The sequence below is a fragment of the Scyliorhinus torazame genome, chromosome 1 (assembly GCF_047496885.1).
Source record: "Scyliorhinus torazame isolate Kashiwa2021f chromosome 1, sScyTor2.1, whole genome shotgun sequence".
NCBI lineage: Eukaryota > Metazoa > Chordata > Chondrichthyes > Carcharhiniformes > Scyliorhinidae > Scyliorhinus > Scyliorhinus torazame.
In genome coordinates, this window is record NC_092707.1 from 40,542,039 (window position 1) to 40,560,587 (window position 18,549).

An 18,549-nucleotide genomic window follows, 5' to 3' on the forward strand; every position below is an offset into this window, starting at 1 on the left:
ACCTGCTGTTTTTTCCCCTTCGTTTCATTTCTGGCGTATAAGGCCCAATGGAACTTTCCAACTTGGGGCGTTATTTGCTCAAATAAGGTTGGACTGGCAGCTTTCTGAGTCTCAGAACCAGAGATAAAAATGATGATGATCTATTCCATCACCAGTGGATACATGTCTTCAGCATAATCATCTCTCTAACATACTCTGTTGCTTCATGGATGGCATTTATTTATGCTACTCTTCATCATTAAGAAGTTTTACAACAGCAGGTTAAACTCCCAACAGGTTTATTTGGAATCACTAGCTTTTGGAGCGTCGCTTCTTCATGAGGTGAGTGAAGAGGTAGGTTACACAAACACATATAGACAAAAGTTAATGATACAAGATGATACTTTGAATGCAAGTCTTTGCAGGTAATTATGTTTTTACAGGTCTGGAGAGAGGGATAATCACAGGTTAAAGAGGTGTGAATTGTCTCAAGTCAGGACAGTTGGTAGGACTTTGCAAGCCCAGGCCAGATGGGCTTGTGAAATGCCTACACAATGATATCAATAAGTTCCATCCCACCATCAGACTCACGATGGGCTACTCTCCAGAATTGGTTGCATTCTTGGAACACGCATCTCCATCAAGGGCGGTCACCTCAGCACTTTGCTTTACCGCAAGCCCACGGATGACCACACAATGCTCCACTTCTCCAGCTTCCACCCTAAACACATTAAAGAAGCCATCCCCTATGGACAAGCCCTCCGTATACACAGGATCTGCTCAGACGAGGAGGAGCGTAACAGACATCTACAGACACTGAAAGACACCCTCGTAAGAACGGGATATGGCGCTCGACTCATCGATCGACAGTTCCAAAGCACCACAGCAAAAAACCGCACCAACCTCCTCAGGAGACAAACACGACAGAGTACCCTTCGTCGCCCAGTACTTCCCCGGAGCGGAGAAATTATAACATTGTCTTCGGCGCCTTCAACATGTCATCGATGAAGATGAACATCTTGCCAAGGCCATCCCCACACCCCCACTACTTGCCTTCAAACAACCGCACAACCTGAAACAGACCATTGTTTGCTGCAAACTACCCAGCCTTCAGGAGAACAGCGACCAGGATACCAGACAACCATGTTATGGCAACCTCATCACTCACCTGAGGAAGGAGCAGCGCTCCGAAAGCTAGATTCCAAATAAACCTGTTGGACTTTAACCTGGTGTTGTAAGACTTCTTACAGTGCCCACCCCAGTCCAACGCCGGCATGTCTTCAACAGCTCCGAGTTGGTCAGCCTGTTTGGTCATCCATTCTGCTTATGCCAATGTCCTTGTGGAGCACATTTCAAAAGCAGCCAATCTCTGGCTCTGAGCTTTCTGTAACTTTCTTTTGGTTCAATTTAACCGGGTTAAATCACTCCATCACACTACTGCCCAGTTTGATTCCCCCTAATATTTTTCAATAATAAAGCTGTTTATCTCTTCATTAAGGCTGTCACAAATCATTAACGAAGTGATTGCGATGGCAGTTGGATCCAAATGAAAGTGTCGATGGCAGCAGTTTGGGCCACTGTTGGTTTTTTGGCACTGTTGGTGCTGCTAGTTCTCGTTTATTCAAAAATTGCTGATCAGGGTCCAGATTCTAATCTCCCCCCCCCCCCCCCTCCCCACCCCAAAAAAAATCAGCGGGCGGGGTGGGGAAGATTCATTTTTGGGTGGTCTGTGGCGATCAGATCAGATGATGTTCGCTTGATTCTGCTGCGTCGGCTGTTGGGAGACAACAGCAAATTCAGAGCTGAGGCCATAAATAGGGCAGAGCAGGTGTGGAGAAGGAAGCCGCGTCCAGGTTGGAGCAGGGGAGAGACGCCGAGCCAAGTCCAGCCCGCACGGTATCCGGCCGCTGTCCTGCAACATTCCCTCCAGTTACACGTTTCTAACAGTTAATGATGCTGTTTGCTTGTTTTATTTTAATAATAGAAATTTAACCATTTCAACACTGACACGTTATTTCAAATTAATCAGAATTATATTTTTATGTTCAGTTATTTTACAATTCTGTATTTAAGTAGGTTGCTTACTTGTTTTCAATAATTAAGTGTTTAAAGACTACTCCTTATGAACCGGTATTTTGTAACATTCATTATTGATAGTTTATTCCACATTGTTATTCCGATAAAAGTGTTGAATAATCTAGAATTCAGTCCAATCAGACGCACTCTTCCTCTGATATCCTTATTGTCTGATCTCTATAGAGTCCAGATTTATTCACATGTCGAATGGTTATTTTTCCTCCGCACGTTGCAAACGAACTTCTGCCAGTGGCTGGTGTGTTTTGACAGTAACTTGCTCCTTTTCCATTTGGATTTTTGAGGCCATTTAGGCTGTGGGTTGTGTTGGGTTGGAGAGGCCGCCGTTTCTGGTACCAGTGTGGGAGTAATTCTGAGCCAGGGGGTGGGGTGTGGCAGGGATTGGCAATGCTGGGTGATGTTGCTCGGTGTTGGGGCAAAGAGCAGTGCCAGAGTTGAGCCATTGTCCAATGTAACAGTTTTTATTGTGTGTGAAGGTGAGCCCATGGCAGAGCAGCAGAGCGTTCCGGAGCAGCTGGGAGCTGGGAAAGGCCAGAGTGCCCCAGGAGCCAACTACAAGGTACCAAATGGAGCTGGTGGCGTGCGGTGGATTCAATTAGAAATTGACAGCGGCTGGACCAGAAGTTCCCGCTCCCGCCAACCTCCGCCGAGAAACACGCCACAGGGAGGCCAGAGAATCTCGCCCACCGTGGTCAATTTGTCAAATTGTTCTAGTGTTTTAATGAGTTTGTTGGCTGCTTAGCTGTGATCATCCGGTACCTTCTCAGATTGGGTTACTTTTATTCCCTTTAAAAAGAGTTTTGTGTTTTACATCATAATATTCAGTCATTGTTATCCTAACAACTACTGGCAATGGCATACAGTGCAATTAAACGCTAAATTAGCGCCAAGTGTTGATTACCCTGCAGCAGGTTTTAGAGCTGTTAACCTTTCTCTCCCAAGGTACTCCCTTGCTTCACTCTCCAGTTAGTTCCAACATAACACCTTTCCATGCAAGCATTGAAGGTGCAATACCCATCCTCTTACCTCTTCTCACTGAGGCTCCAAATACTCCTTCCAGGTTAAATAGTGATTTACTTGTACTTTTCTCAGTTCGCACGTAGTATTCATTAATCATATTCTGGTCTCCCATGGGGAGATCAAGCTCAAGACTGGATGACCACTTTGCGGAATGACCTTCCATCCAATTCACAAGTTTCTGGTCATCTGACATGTTAATTCTCCACCTTGCTCCCACTTGTCCTCAGCCTGCTGCAGTGTCCCAATGATGCTCAACTCAGCCTTGAGGGACAGTTTCTCATCTTTCAACCGGGCACTTAACAGCCTTCTGTGCACAGCATTGAATTCAACAATTTTCGTTCATAACCTCTGCCTCCAGTTTGTTTAATTTTTTTGTTTGGTTTACTCTCTTTTTTTTCTTAATTTGTACACTTTGCTTTCAGCTGGCTGTTATTCAGCATCCTGCATTCACACACACACTCTAGACACATCTTTTGTTTCTTTTCTTGATTCTATAACATGGAACCTTTCATCATTTAATCTCTCTTGTGCTCCATCCATCATTAACCTTCCTTTTTGATATTCTTCCCACATTCCCCAATTCCACGTGCTCAAAACCTGTTGCATTTCTAACTTTTCCCGGTTCTGATGAAGGTCGCAGATCCGCAAAGTTAACTCTATTTCTCTCCACAGATGCTGCCAGACCAGCTGAGCATGTCCAGCTATTTCTGTTCTGTTGTCAGAGTCCCAGAATCCACTGTATTTTTTTTTCTGTGCATCGGCAGCTGACAATTCTCGAAACAATTGCACTGGGAAACTGCTGGGCACTGGGTTTGAATCCAGTACAAATTAATTGGTAAAACTGAACCCTTTCTGTCGGTTACAAGGATTGTATATGTTAAATAAGTTTTGGGCTCTCCACGTTAGATGTGAGTCCATAGCAGGAAAGTACCCTGAACGTTGCACTGACAGTTGCTAAATTGTAGGTTTCACAGAGGGGCTGGAAGCATAGTTGATGGGCAAATAAATAATAGTTAACAGGAAACCAGTGAAGGGGGGCTGCCCTGACAGTTCTTTAGGAATATTACTGCGGAATAGAATTTTTTTTTAATGGAATATTTCTGGGTCAGCAGAAGCCTACATCTAGTTGTGTAGCATCTAATGTGATAGAGTTATCAGTTGCCCAAAATGGATTTGCTCTATTCTGCAACACTGGCATTCTTCAAGTCTTGATGGGTATTCAAACACTTTGTGTACCTGATTTGACATGAAATTCACCCTTCCTTCCCTCTCCATGCCCTGTTAGTTTCATAATCCTTCAATTTAATTTGTTGAGGAGATCGCAGTTGCTTGCCGTATTCATTTTGGTCCCAGGTGACCACTTTCCCTCATTGTAACTTTATCAATTCTCACTTTCTGCAATTTGCCACACAAATTTATCATATTGGTTAGCACTGTGGCTTCACAGTGCCAGGGTCCCCAGGTTCGATTCCCTGCTGGGTCACTGTCTGTGCGGAGTCTGCACATTCTCCCCGTGTCTGCGTGGGTTTCCTCCAGGTGCCCCGGTTTCCTCCCACGGTCCAAAGACGTGCAGGTTAGGTGAATTGGTGACGCAAAATTGCCCTTAGTGTCCAAAAAGGTTGAGGAGGGGTTATTGGGTTCGGGGGGGTAGGGTGGAAGTGAGGGTTTAAGTGGGTCGGTGCAGACTCAATGGGCCGAATGGCCTGCACTGCATGTTCTATGTTTTAAATGTGCCCAGGCAAGTTCACCGAATGGCAGGAGTTGTTAAATAACCTGCAACAGCAAACGATGGCTCATGATGTTTTCCCATCTAATCCTAAAAGCTTCGTAATAGTTCAATCCTACTTTTTATCTATCATTGACCTATTTTATTTTATTATTTTTTTAAGCTCACAGTTTATGAGCTTGAGAATTTCCAGGGGCGCAAGTCTGAGTTTACGGGAGAATGTATGAACCTGGCAGAAAAAGGTTTTGAAAAAGTGGGATCAATCCATGTGGACAGTGGTCCGTAAGTATATACATTTACTTATGTGAAAAGAACAGACAGCCTAATGATTATTGTTGAAAGATTTCTGTCAGATGATCTTCATTTCCTGATTTCTGCATTTGATTTTTTCTCGACCCTGTCCATTTTAACGGCACCGGGCAATAATCTGTTATGTTGCAGCTGTTATTGCTTAAGTAACAATAACCAGGGGGCTGGTTTAGCACAGTGGGCTAAATCGCTGGCTTGTAATACATAACAATGCCAGCAGCGCGGGTTCAAATTTTTTTTTTCTAATCACAATTGAGCTATCCTGAGCCAACATGAGCAGTGAAGAGGGCTTTAAAAGCTGTGAGGAACTGCCTGACCTCGGCACAATTTCCTCAAGGCTTTTCATGGTCCTAGCCAAATTCTTGAGATGTCTATCCTTTCTGCAGTTTCCAAAACAAACCTCAAGTTAATTGTTATAATAATAATAGCTTATTGTCACAAGTAGGCTTCAATGAAGTTACTGTGAAAAGCCCCTAGTCACCACATTCCGCCGCCTGTTCGGGGAGGCCGGTACGGGAATTGAACCCCTTCTGCTGGCCTTATTCTGCATTACAAGCCAGCTGTTTAGCCCACTGTGTTAAACCAGCCCCATGAGGGCCATTGGCAGTAGCAGAATTGTACACACCAACAATATATCATAAGAATTAAGAGCAGGAGTAGGCCATCTGTCCCCTCGAGCCTGCTCCGCCAGTCAATGAGATCATGGCTGATCTTTTGTGGACTCAGCTCCACTTTCCGGCCATAACACCATAACCCTTAATCCTTTTATTCTTCAAAAAACTATCTATCTTTAGCTTTAAAACATTTAATGAAGGAGCCTCAACTGCTTCACTGGGCAAGGAATTCCATAGATTCACAACCTTTGGGTGAAGAAGCTCCTCCTAAACTCAGTCCTAAATCTACTTCCCCTTATTTTGAGACTATGCCCCCTAGTTCTGCTTTCACCCGCCAGTGGAAACAACCTGCCCGCATCTATCCTATCTATTCCCTTCATAATTTTATATGTTTCTATAAGATCCCCCCTCATCCTTCTAAATTCCAATGAGTACAGTCCCAGTCTACTCAACCTCTCCTCGTAATCCAACCCCTTCAGCTCTGGGATTAACCTAGTGAATCTCCTCTGCACACCCTCCAGCACCAGTATGTCCTTTCTCAGGTAAGGAGACCAAAACTGAACACAATACTCCAGGTGTGGCCTCACTAACACCTTATACAATTGCAGCATAACCTCCTTAGTCTTAAACTCCATCCCTCTAGCAATGAAGGACAACATTCCATTTGCCTTCTTAATCACCTCTTGCACCTATAAACCACCTTTTTGCGACTCATGCACTAGCACACCCAGGTCGCTATGCACAGCAGCATGTTTTAATATTTTATCATTTAAATAATAATCCTTTTTGCTGTTATTCCTACCAAAATGGATAACCTCACATTTGTCAACATTGTATTCCATCTTCCAGACCTTAGCCCATTCACTTAACCAATCCAAATCCCTCTGCAGACTTCAGGTATCCTCTGCACTTTTTGCTTTACCATTCATCTTCGTGTCATCTGCAAACTTGGACACATTGTCCTTGGTCCCCAACTCCAAATCATCTATGTAAATTGTGAACAATTGTGGGCCCAACACTGATCCCTGAGGGATCATCTCACGGCCTGACATAACCTCAATTTACCATTCCCATCAAGCCAAGGAATCAACCCTGATTCAATTAAGAGTGCAGGCGGATATGCCAGGAGCAGCAATAGGCATACCTAAAAATAAAGTACCAATCCAGTGAAGCTACAAAAAGGACAACTTGCATGCCAAACAGTGGAAGCAGAGTGTGAGAGACAAAGATAAGAAATCTCATAATCAATGGATCAGCTCAAAGCTAATTAACCATAATTCCTGGCCCTGATTGATATTCTGTTGATTCCAGTTGTATGCTGCATTTATTTTGGATGTCTGGAGAAGACCAGATTTATCTTGGCTATAATACTTCCTCTCCACTACTTAGTGAAGTGAACTGCTGAGGTGTCAAACGAAAGCTGCCACTCAGTGAATGGTGCCCCAGCTAAAGACAGCACAAGTTGGTTTATTCTTTCATGGGATGTGAGTGCCACTGACAAGGCCAGCATTTATTGCCTGACCCTTATTGCCCTTAAACTAAGTGGCTTGTTAGGTCATTGCAGAGGGCCGTTAAGAGTCAACCTTCTGGAGTCACATGTAGGCCAGAGCAGGTAAAGATGGCCTGCTCTAGAGGGTACTACTGAACCAGATGGGTTTTACGACAACCAATGGCAGTATCATGAGGTTAGTTTGCAATTCCAAACTTTTATTAAGTAAGTGAACTTATTAATAAATTGAATTTAAATCCATGGTGGGATTTGAACCCATATCCCCAGACTATGAACCTGGCCCACTGGATTACTCGGCCAGTGATTTTACCACTTTGTCATCATCTCCCCTTGAAAACAGGAGCAAAGTTTTTTTTAAAAGTTGATGATTGCCCCAGACTGCTGAACTGAAATGCACAATTAGCACCAATTTGTTGAAAATGTCATGTCACTTCTGCTGATAGGTGCAGAAACAGCATTAGGCCCAGTCTATCTGAAAGATCTCCTCTGCCAAGTCGCAACCCCAGGCGGTTAACAAATGATGGAGTCTCTCAGTTGGATCCATGTAGTGCTTAGCAGTTCCTGTTTTTTTTTCTCCCAGATGGGTGGGATTTGAGCGACAAAAGTTCACTGGCGAACAGTTTGTTTTGGAAAAGGGAGAATACCCACGCTGGGACACATGGTCCAACAGTCACATTAGCGAGAGACTACTGTCACTTCGACCCATCCACATCGTAAGTACCATTTTGTTCCATTTTTTCCCCACCACAATCAATAGACTGAGAAAACGGTCCATGCATTCAGTCAAAGAAAGAGACACAAAGGGCAGCACGTTGATGCAGTGGTTAGCACTGCTGCCTCATGGCGACGAGGTTCCGGTTCAATCTTGGCCCCGGATTCGACCCTGGCCCCGGGTCACTGTCCGTCTGGAGTTTGAACATTTTCCCTGTGTCTGCGTGGGTCGCAACCCCACACCCCAAAGATGTGCAGGGTCGGTGGATTGGCCACACTAAATTGCCCCTTAATTGGAAAAAAATAATTTATATAAAAACAAGAAAGAGGCACGCACATTGAAAGAGCATTAAGTATGAATAGAAACAATGAGAAGAGCACAAACAGGAAGACGTGGACAACATGATAGAGGGCACACCATGTGGGAGCAATGTGAGGGATTTATCACTGAGGGCAGGCTCTGACCTGCACCACAAGGAGGTTCCATCTCATAGACCTACTTGCCAATCAGAGACTGGCAGATCTGTCATATTGGCAATGCCGGAGGGCAGCATGGTAGCACAAGTGGCTAGCACTGTGGCTTCACAGCGCCAGGGTCCCAGGTTTGATTTTCCGCTGGGTCACTGTGCGGAGTCTGCACGTTCTCCCTGTGTCTGTGTGGGTTTCCTCCGGGTGCTCCGGTTTCCTCCCACAGTCCAAAGACGTGCAGGTTAGGTGGATTGGCCATGCTAAATTGCCCTTCGTGTCCAAAAAGGTTAGGATGGGTTATTGGGTTACGGGGCTAGGGTGGAAGTGAGGACTTAAGTGGGTTAGTGCAGACTCGATGGGCCGAATGGCCTCCTTCTGCACTGTATGTTCTATGATTGCGGGCCACTGCTGCTACTGCACCAAGGTAATTGAGACCTTGTTCAGTAATGGACCTGGACCTACAATAAGTCTGTGATTTCGCTGGGGTCAGGCTCCGGTGAGGCGGGGACATGTTGATCAGGGCAAGGGGGGGGGAAACTGAGGGGTTCGGATTTGGGCATCAGCTCTCCCACTGCAACAGCATAAGGCCCTTAAGTGGACATTAACTGCTCTTTTAAGGGCCTCAATTGGCCCCTGGACAGACAGCCCTCCCAAAGCATCAACTGCTTCTTGTAAAATTGCAGCAGGGGATGCCAGGCAGCTAGCGGGCACAGCCCTGGTGACATGTCGCCCTCTTTCTCTGATTCACAAGCCTCCTTTCCCACCTGTGGTGGCCTGTAAAATCTAGCCCATAGTGTGAGAGGGACAGAGAGAGAGAGCAAACAGTTAAAGAAAGACAGACACTCTAATATAGAGGAAACAGTGAAAGAGGGGCCGCGTGAGACATACACAATGAGAAAGACAGCAGCATAGAAACATAGAAAATGGGAGCAGGACGAGGCCATTCAGCCCTTCGAGCCTGCTCCACCATTCATTATGATTATGGCTCAATAGCCTAATCCTGCTTTCGCCCCATATCTTTTGATCCCCTTTGCCCTAAGTGCTATATCTAACTGCTCCTTGAAAACATGTTTTGGCCTCAACTACTTCCTATGGTAACGAATTCCACAGGTCACTCACTCTCTGGGTGAAGAAACGTCTCCTCACCTCTGTCCTAAATGGTCTACCTCGTATCCTCAGACTGTGACCCCTGGTTCTGGACGCACTCCACATCAGGAAGAGCCTTCCTGTATCTACCCTGTTGAGTCCTGTTAAAGTTTTATAGGTTTTCCTGTGTGGAGTTTGCACATTCTCCCCGTGTTTGCGTGGGTCTCACCTCCCACAACCTAAACATATGCAGGCTGGGTGAATTGGCCACGCTAAATTGCCCCTTAATTGGAATAAAAAAGAATTGGGTACTCTAAATTTGTACAAAAGGAAAATAATTTTACAGGTTTCTATGAGATCACTCTTAATTTTTCTGAACTCCAGTGAATACAATCCTAACCGATTCAATCTCTCTTCAAACATCAGCCCCACCATCCATGAGAGGGACAAAACGCAGAGGTGGAGCAAACTGTGAGGGCGAGAGACAGATCCTGTGGGAAAATGTAAAAAGTGAGATAAAAACAGATACCGACGACTGAATATTAACTCCCAAAAATGGATGGATTAGGCTTTATCGGAGGTTAAAATTCAAAGAAACCACAACAGAAATCAACTCGCCTTGAATCCACCCACTTCAGGTTTCAGAGCTCCTTGCAGGAGGTAGATTGATCATTTGAATATTATAGTGATGTCATTTTAACATGATGTGGAGATGCCGGTGGACTGGGGTGCGCACAGTAAGAAGTCTTACAACACCAGGTTAAAGTACAACAGGTTTGTTTCGAATCACTAGCTTTCGGAGCACTGCTCCTTCCTCAGGTGAATGAAGAGGTATGTTCCAGATATATGTTTCTGGAACATACCTCTTCATTCACCTGAGGAAGGAGCAGTGCTCCAAAAGCTAGTCATTTTAACGGTTATTCTACTTTTACCTTGCGTCAGCTGGGTTTCCCAGACCTCAAGAAACCAGGTTAGGTGAAAGGAGGTGGGAAGGCATCTGTGAGGTAAGTGCCTTTACAGCACTGCTTGTGGACCAGGAGGAGCAGAAGTTTTTCTTCTAGGCCCAATAAGTTCCTAGTAAACTCTCCTACCCCTTAATATGCCCACACCCCTTCAATCAGTACCCACTCCCCCTGACCATCTGTGATCCACCACCCTCTAACTCCACAATTGGACCACCTGCTATTTCTCTCATGTTCCCCCCAACACACACACTAGATCCTACTCTCAAGTCAGCTTCGCTACAGCCATATCACACAGGAGTTCCTATCCAACAGGCCTGTAACCTTGTCATTCAGTTTGGCTGTGGGCATGAAACCTGCAGAATAGCAATAAAAGACATCAACTTGTCCTTCCAGTTTTCTGACCTTTGCTGGCCTCAAACCAGAAGCACCACTAACTGAACCACCTACACCCCCTGAATGGAACTGCATACCCTCCCCTCCTCTCAGATATGATCCTGGCCAGTGAGAGAGAAGCCAACCTGGTGTGAGAGAGTAAAACTGAGAGAGGGACAGAGAGAGAGCAAACAGTGTGAGATAAATAGACACTGTGTGAGAGAGACACAGTAAAACTGAGGGACAGAGAGAGAGCAAACAGTGTAGATAAATAGACACTGTGTGAGAGAGAAAAACATGAACAGTAAAAGCAAACAGCGTGAGAGGGATAGACACTGTAAAGAGAGAGAAAACAGTGAGAGAGATAGGTAGGGAGAGAGAGCAAATAGTGAGTAAGACAGAATCAGTAGAAGACCAAACTGTGAGAGACAGACTAATAAAATAAAAGTCTGCACACCATGCACAACAATAGAGAGAAATGACACATACACAAGGGGGAGAGAGAGAGGTACATACTTAGGAGTGATAGAAGTCCTTGACACCCTGCACATGGAGTACCCCTTGTTCAATTGATAAGTGCACAAGTAGACAGACCTGTGTGCAGGGTGCACCATACTCCAGAATTGGCGCTTTGGATCATTCAGGCTCTGTTACAGTTTTAAAATTATCTAAATACATTTTAATAGGTTGCATGTGAATTGCTCTTGTTTCTTTGCTGATCCCCTCTTCATGCACTACTTAACAGCTTAAAATGATTGACTTGTCTGTGCTGTTTATATTCCTACAGCTGAAACAGTTTATGGCAACTTCTGTTTTTCTTTCTTGATTTGCCATACTGTGATTCTATTGTGCAATACATTTCTGCAGTTTGCTTCTGAGACTTTGCAACACTGAACTCCTTTTGGACAAATCTCCTTGGTGCTGCCAAACCCAGCACCACATAAACAGCAAGAGAATTCTGAGGGACATACATGCAGAGTAAGGAATAGGGACACACCAGAAAGGGGAAAAATATACAGAGAGCGAGAGAGAGATGCACAAGCAACAAAGAGTCTCACAGAGTGGAAGAGAGAAGCATTGAATAAAAGTCAAATACAAAAACCTCACAAGATAAAACCTCAGAGGTGGAGAGACTTATAGAAAGTCATGGGAAAAAGAGAATGAACAGAGAAGGCCAAAAACTGAATGAGGGGAAAAAAACAGACAAACAGTGAGCAAGACTTTGAAAGGCACACACCGTGGAATAAAGAGCCACTCAGAGTATACAGGGCAGAGGCAAGACAAGAAGGGGTCTGGCCTAAGTTATCTGGACAGAAAGGTTGTCAATTGATTGTCCAATAAGCAAGGGGGGATTCTTCAAATAGAAGGTGTATAGAGTATAAAATAAGTATGCTGAACTTTTAAAAAGCAAGAAGTGGCCCATCAAAGAGCAGCGTTCCTGGGGAAAATGGAGAGTCAAAATGAAACTGAAACTTACAGAGAGGCACAGGATAAATTTAGGGCAAACAATTCGAAATAAAATTGTGAGGAATATAGAAAATCTATTAGAGTAGTTGAAAGGGAGGAATAAAGGAACTAAAGAGAAACATGAGAAGATTAGCGCAGACAGTAATACAGAACAAAATTGTACTGGTTACCCTTTATTCTCATTGATGTACAAGGGTTTGCCTTCTGCCCACATAAACAATTTAAATTACATCAGTAAATCACATCGGGAAATCTCTTTCTAGCTTTTCACTGGCTTATTTATGCAGTAGCCTCCATCCTTACATTTACCTCTTCATCCTTTAGTCCTCTGAAACTGGTCTTTTGGGTATCCTGCTCTCTTTCCGCCCTTCCTCAATTGGCAACAGGCTCTTCAGCCATTTCGCTCCCTCAATCCTCCTGTCTTTTCACTTGTTCGTTTTAGTCATTTTTCCTAATTTCTCATTCTTTAGCCGAGCTTGTTGTCACCGTTTGTTTCTGTTTGTGAAATACCTTGATGCACTTTAGGTTAAAGGTGCTGTATAAATGCAGATTTTTGTTATTATTGTTGCATAAATGTTAATTAAACGGGATTTAAATCTCAGGACTTTCTGTCAAGCTTCTGATGTATTTTGAGACAACTCTCATTTCTAGGTTCTCCGGGTCACTACTGACATATTTGCCTTCTGGCATCTGAAAATCATACTCAATGTTCCACCCTACACTTTGTTTTGCTTTCGTTTAGGATGGCGGTGAGCACAAGATCCATCTCTTTGAAAATGCTGTGTATAATGGCAGGAAGATGGAGATTGTAGAAGATGATGTTCCCAGCCTTTGGGCTTATGGATTCCAGAATAGGGTAGCCAGCATCAAAGCCATCAATGGAACGTAAGGCAACCTTACACTATTTAGATCAATGAAGTTCCCCTGGAACTTCTCACCCTCTTGTTGCAGTGACAATTGGGTTGTTTGAAGATCTCTTGCTGAATGTCTGGAAAAATGAATGCATAACCCACCTTTCTTCCTGATGTACCTTATACCTGTCACTGTAGCATGCTCTGCTATGCCCATACTATAGAACTATCAAGAGTAAATACAGGGAAATAAGGGCAGGAGGAGGTCTTACACATGGGAACAAATTATATCCTGGACCAAATTGAACAACTAAAGAAGCAGCACAACAATATGGTGAGCTTGTGGTAAAGCATCCAAAAGTGTTGCTACCAGGATTACTGTCAATGTTGTGTCAGATCACAAAATAAAATAATTTCTTGGAGTGGTCATTATGTAATGCTTTTGTAAAGAGAATTGACTTTGTAGATCACTGAATATTTTGTTTGGGAATTCAGGATAGGTGGTCTGGTGAAAAATCTGCTGGGGACATATTTCCCCACTCCAATTGTCTACAGTATTAGGGGGGGGGATAAACATTCGGGAGGCAACGTAAAAATGCAAATTGAGGTGATGTGCTTATTGTAAGACCCTAATTACAACCTGAGAATTGTGTAACAAATGCCAGGTAACCTGGCCCACTTTCTTCAGACCATTGAAACCCAGATACAAATGTTAAGACTTTAGGAGGAACAGGAGTAATCCTCCTGGTCCCTCAAAACTCTCCCAGCCCATTGCTGACCCGTTTTCGCCCCATTCCCACCCACCCCTTCTGAACTAAAGTAGTCAACTGCCCAGGCTTAGTCTCCAAAGACTACAGATTAATTTGCAGGAGACTCCTGTGAGTAACTATGCAGAGACATCATGGGGGCATTACAAAAACTGTTTTTTTCATTTTCTTTGAACGTTTCATTTTATTAATTCTGAAAATATTGGAGATTAGAAATAATGGTGTTTGACCAACAGTGAAGAATAAACCAGGTGGATGATGAGGAGTCTTTTAATTTTCCAATTGACATAGGATCTCAGGATCAGTGAAGAGAGACATGTTGGGTGACTACTGGTGAGAGTGAATTAATGGAAGGCTTGAGGTTATGTGATGAAATCGTCAGAAATACTTTCAATGCCATTCCCAACAGGCCTTACTTGTCAACTGGCTATGTTTGCCGGCCTCCTTTGCCCCTGAATAGTTTCAAGCGTGTTTTGGCAGCTGCAGCCTAGCAACAGAAATGTCAGTGAGATCAGACCTGTAAATGATTTGTGCTTTCCGAATGCGGGATTGAGTAAGTATGTGCTCAACTTCCAACCCCAAAGCCTCCTTCATAAAGTCAGCTGTGGGTAAGTAAAAGGAGTCTTAGGAGTGAAAAAGCACCAGAAAGACAGATTATAGCTGGTTGCAACAAAGATCAGGTCAATTTTTTAACCATGCCTGACTGCTCTTTATGGATTGGATTGGATTGGATTTGTTTATTGTCGCGTGTACCGAGGTACAGTGAAAAGTATTTTTCTGCGAGCAGCTCAACAGATCATTAAGTACATGAAAAGAAAAGGGAATAAAAGAAAATACATAATAGAGCAACACAACATATACAATGTAACTACAAAAGCACTGGCATCGGGTGAAGCATACAGGGTGTAGTGTTAATGAAGTCAGTCCATAAGAGGGTCATTTAGGAGTCTGGTGACAGTGGGGAAGAAGCTGTTTTTGAGTCTGTTCGTGCGTGTTCTCAGACTTCTGTATCTCCTGCCCAATGGAAGAAGTTGGAAGAGTGAGTAAGCTGGGTGGGAGGGATCTTTGATTATACTGCCCGCTTTCCCCAGGCAGCGGGAGGTGTAGATAGAGTCAATGGATGGGAGGCAGGTTCGTGTGATGGACTGGGCGGTGTTCACGACTCTCTGAAGTTTCTTGCGGTCCTGGGCCGAGCAGTTGCCATACCAGACTGTGATGCAGCCCGATAGGATGCTTTCTATGGTGCATCTGTAAAAGTTGGTAAGAGTCAATGTGGACATACCAAATTTCCTTAGTTTCCAGAGGAAGTATAGGCGCTGTTGTGCTTTCTTGGTGGTAGCGTCGACGTGGGTGGACCAGGACAGATTTTTGGAGATGTGCACCCCTAGGAATTTGAAACTGCTAACCATCTCCACCTCGGCCCCGTTGATGCTGACAGGGGTGTGTACAGTACTTTGCTTCCTGAAGTCAATGACCAGCTCTTTAGTTTTGCTGGCATTGAGGGAGAGACTGTTGTCACTGCACCACTCCACTAGGTTTTCTATCTCCCGCCTGTATTCGGACTCATCGTTATTCGAGATCCGGCCCACTATGGTCGTATCGTCAGCAAACTTGTAGATGGAGTTGGAACCAAGTTTTGCCACGCAGTCGTGTGTGTACAGGGAGCAGAGTAGGGGGCTAAGTACGCAGCCTTGCAGGGCCCCGGTGTTGAGGACTATTGTGGAAGAGGTGTTGTTGTTCATTCTTACTGATTGTGGTCTGTTGGTCAGAAAATCGAGGATCCAGTTGCAGAGTGGGGAGCCAAGTCCTAGGTTTTGGAGCTTTGATATGAGCTTGGCTGGGATTATGGTGTTGAAGGCGGAGCTGTAGTCAATAAATAGGAGTCTAATGTAGGAGTCCTTGTTTTCGAGATGCTCTAGGGATGAGTGTAGGGCTAGGGAAATGGTTCTGATGTGGACCGGTTGCAGCGGTATGCGAATTGCAGTGGATCAAGGCGTTCTGGGAGTATGGAGGTGATGCGCTTCATGATCAACCTCTCGAAGCACTTCATTATGACTGAAGGCAGGGCCACTGGTCGGTAGTCATTGAGGCACGTTGCCTGGTTCTTCTTTGGTACCGGTATGATGGTGGTCTTCTTGAAGCAGGTGGGGACCTCGGAGTGGAGTAGGGACAGGTTAAAGATGTCCGTGAATACCTCTGCCAGCTGGTCCGCGCAGGCTCTGAGTGCACGACCAGGGATCCCATCTGGGCCCATCGCCTTCCGAGGGTTCACTTTCAGGAAGGCCAATCTGACTTCGGAAGCTGTGATGGTGGGTATGGGTGAATTATGGGCTGCTGGGGCACTCGCCAGCGGATTGTTGGTTACCTGCTTGAACCGAGCATAGAATGCATTGAGTTCATCGGGGAGGGGTGCGCTGCTGCCAGAGATACTGTTCGGCTTCGCTTTGTAGCCCGTTATGTTGTTTAGTCCTTGCCACAACCGCCGAGAGTCTGTCTGTGACTCTAGCTTGGTTTGATATTCTCTCTTGGCATTCCGGATGGCTTTGCGGAGGTCGTACCTGGATTTCTTGTATAGGTCAGGGTCGTCTGCCTTGAACGCCTCCGATCTGTCCTTCAGTAGGGAGTCAATCTCGCGATTGAGCCATGGTTTCCGGTTGGGGAAAGCACGTACTGCTTTCTTTGGCACGCAGTCGTCCACACATTTGCTGATGAAGTCTGTGACGGTGGTGGCATACTCATTTAAGTTGGTCGCAGAGTTCTTAAATATGGACCAGTCCACTGTCTCTAAGCAGTCACGTAAGAGCTCTTCTGTCTCCTCGGAACAGCACTGCACAACCTTCTTAGCTGGATTCTCCCGCTTGAGTTTCTGCTTGTATGCCGGGAGAAGGAGCACCGTCTTATGGTCTGATTTCCCAAAATGTGGTCGGGGGATGGAACGGTAGGCGCCCTTGATTTTTGAGTAACAGTGGTCAAGAGTGTTGTCGCCCCTGGTGGGACAGGAGATGTGCTGGTGGAATTTTGGCAGTCCACTCTTGAGCTTGGCCTTGTTGAAGTCTCCGGCCACGATGAACAAGCCCTCCGGGTGTTCTGTTTCGTAGTTGTTTATTACTGTGTATAGTTCGTCCAGCGCCTTCCTCACTACTGCCTGGGGTGGGATGTAGATCGCTGTGATAATGGCTGAAGTGAACTCACGTGGAAGATAATATGGGCGGCACTTCACGGTCAGGTATTCCAGGTCTGGGGAGCAGTAGGTCTTTAGAGGAAAAGTTAGATATATAAATGTTGCAGAGGATCAGGAAATGATATGCATTAAATGAATTATTTGCAAACGAAGACTTTGTATCGTTCAACATTTTTACTCAGGAATCCATATCTTACGAAACTCAAAGATTAATGAATGGATTGGACAATCGGATGATTCCATCAGTGAAGGTTATTGGCAGGGAGTATCTAGTTGGATATCGCAGACTCATATCCATGATGATTCATTCATTAATTTTAGTGAATGGAAAATTACAGGCTGTAAACCTGACATTGTCCGACCTGCGTCTCCTGTGAATATTAATTCTTGCTAGAAATTAGCATTTAAATATTACATGGTACCTGAATTAGTTGGGGGAGATCCCCCCAAAAAATCAGTAAAGCTATTATTGGTTTACTTCATTTATCTAGAGGCTTCAATAACCATAAGAGTTGCACCTGGGGACTAGAAGCTAGGGAAAGTTATCCTGGTATTAATAAGAGATTTAATAAGTATCATGTGTTCTGCTTCCTGCAGGTGGGTGGGATATCAGTATCCTGGTTATAGAGGACGTCAGTATGTGTTTGAGAAGGCGGAATATAAACATTGGAATGAATGGGATTCTAACCAGCCACTGATCCAGTCTATCCGCCGTGTCAGAGACATGCAGTGGCACAAGCGAGGCTGCTTTCAGGTCACTCCAGCCAGCAGCTGAAAGAGACAGGAGGAAGACCTCGAGGTCAGGGGTAAAATGTATGCAAAAAAGAGAAGAATGAAATAGAACATACAAGCCTTTCATCCCTGTGCCGTGAAAATAATACTGCTGCAAATAAAATGGTGACTGACTAGAACCACTGTATGAATGTGTTTGTTCACGTGGGTTTTCCATTTCTTTTCTTCTTAAACAACATTTTCTTCTCCCAAAATTCGTTTTTACATGAGCGTTGCTGGCTGGGCTGGCATTTATTGCCTGTCCCTCACTGCCCTCCATTTCAGAGGGCTTTTGAAAGTCAACACATTGCTGTGGATCTGGAGTCACATATCGGCCGGAGCAGGTAAGGGTGGCAGATTTCCTCCACATTAGAGAACCAGATGGATTTTTATGCCACTTGACAATGGTTTCATGGACATCATTAGACTTTTAATTCCAGATTTAAAAAAAATTGAATTCAAATTTAACCATCTGCCGTGGTTTGAACCTGGGTTGTCAGACCTTGCTGAGTGTCTCTGAATTAATAGTCCAGTGACAATACCTTTTTATGAAATAAATTTAGAATTCCCAATTATTATTTTACAATTAAGGGGTAATTTAGTGTGGCCAATCCACCTAACCTGCACATCTTTGGGTTGTGGGGGTGAAACCCACACA

General features: G+C 44.6%; 1 protein-coding gene across 2 annotated transcripts; it reads left to right on the top strand.

Annotated features, from left to right (window-relative positions):
* The first annotated feature begins 1,720 nt into the window (after positions 1–1,720).
* crybb3 (crystallin, beta B3) lies at positions 1,721–18,031 on the top strand. 2 transcript variants are annotated; one of them, XM_072488338.1, is made up of 6 exons: positions 1,721–1,875; positions 2,550–2,632; positions 4,983–5,101; positions 7,833–7,965; positions 13,064–13,206; positions 17,718–18,031. In XM_072488338.1, the coding sequence occupies exons 2-6, from the start codon at positions 2,558–2,560 to the stop codon at positions 17,893–17,895; spliced, it is 648 nt and encodes a 215-aa protein (XP_072344439.1). In that variant the 5' UTR covers positions 1,721–1,875; positions 2,550–2,557; the 3' UTR covers positions 17,896–18,031. The 2 variants fall into 2 exon arrangements, with proteins under 2 accessions (XP_072344439.1, XP_072344531.1); XM_072488430.1 differs by having other exon boundaries at positions 1,728–1,925.
* The last annotated feature ends 518 nt before the right edge of the window (positions 18,032–18,549 follow it).

Coding starts and splice junctions, on each gene's coding strand:
- crybb3 (XM_072488338.1), top strand. CDS start 2,558: ATGGCAGAGCAGCAGAGCGTTCCGGAGCAGCTGGGAGCTGGGAAAGGC. Junction 5,102..7,832: donor ATCCATGTGGACAGTGGTCC/GTAAGTATATAC, acceptor TTTTTCTCCCAG/ATGGGTGGGATTTGAGCGAC. Junction 13,207..17,717: donor ATCAAAGCCATCAATGGAAC/GTAAGGCAACCT, acceptor TGCTTCCTGCAG/GTGGGTGGGATATCAGTATC.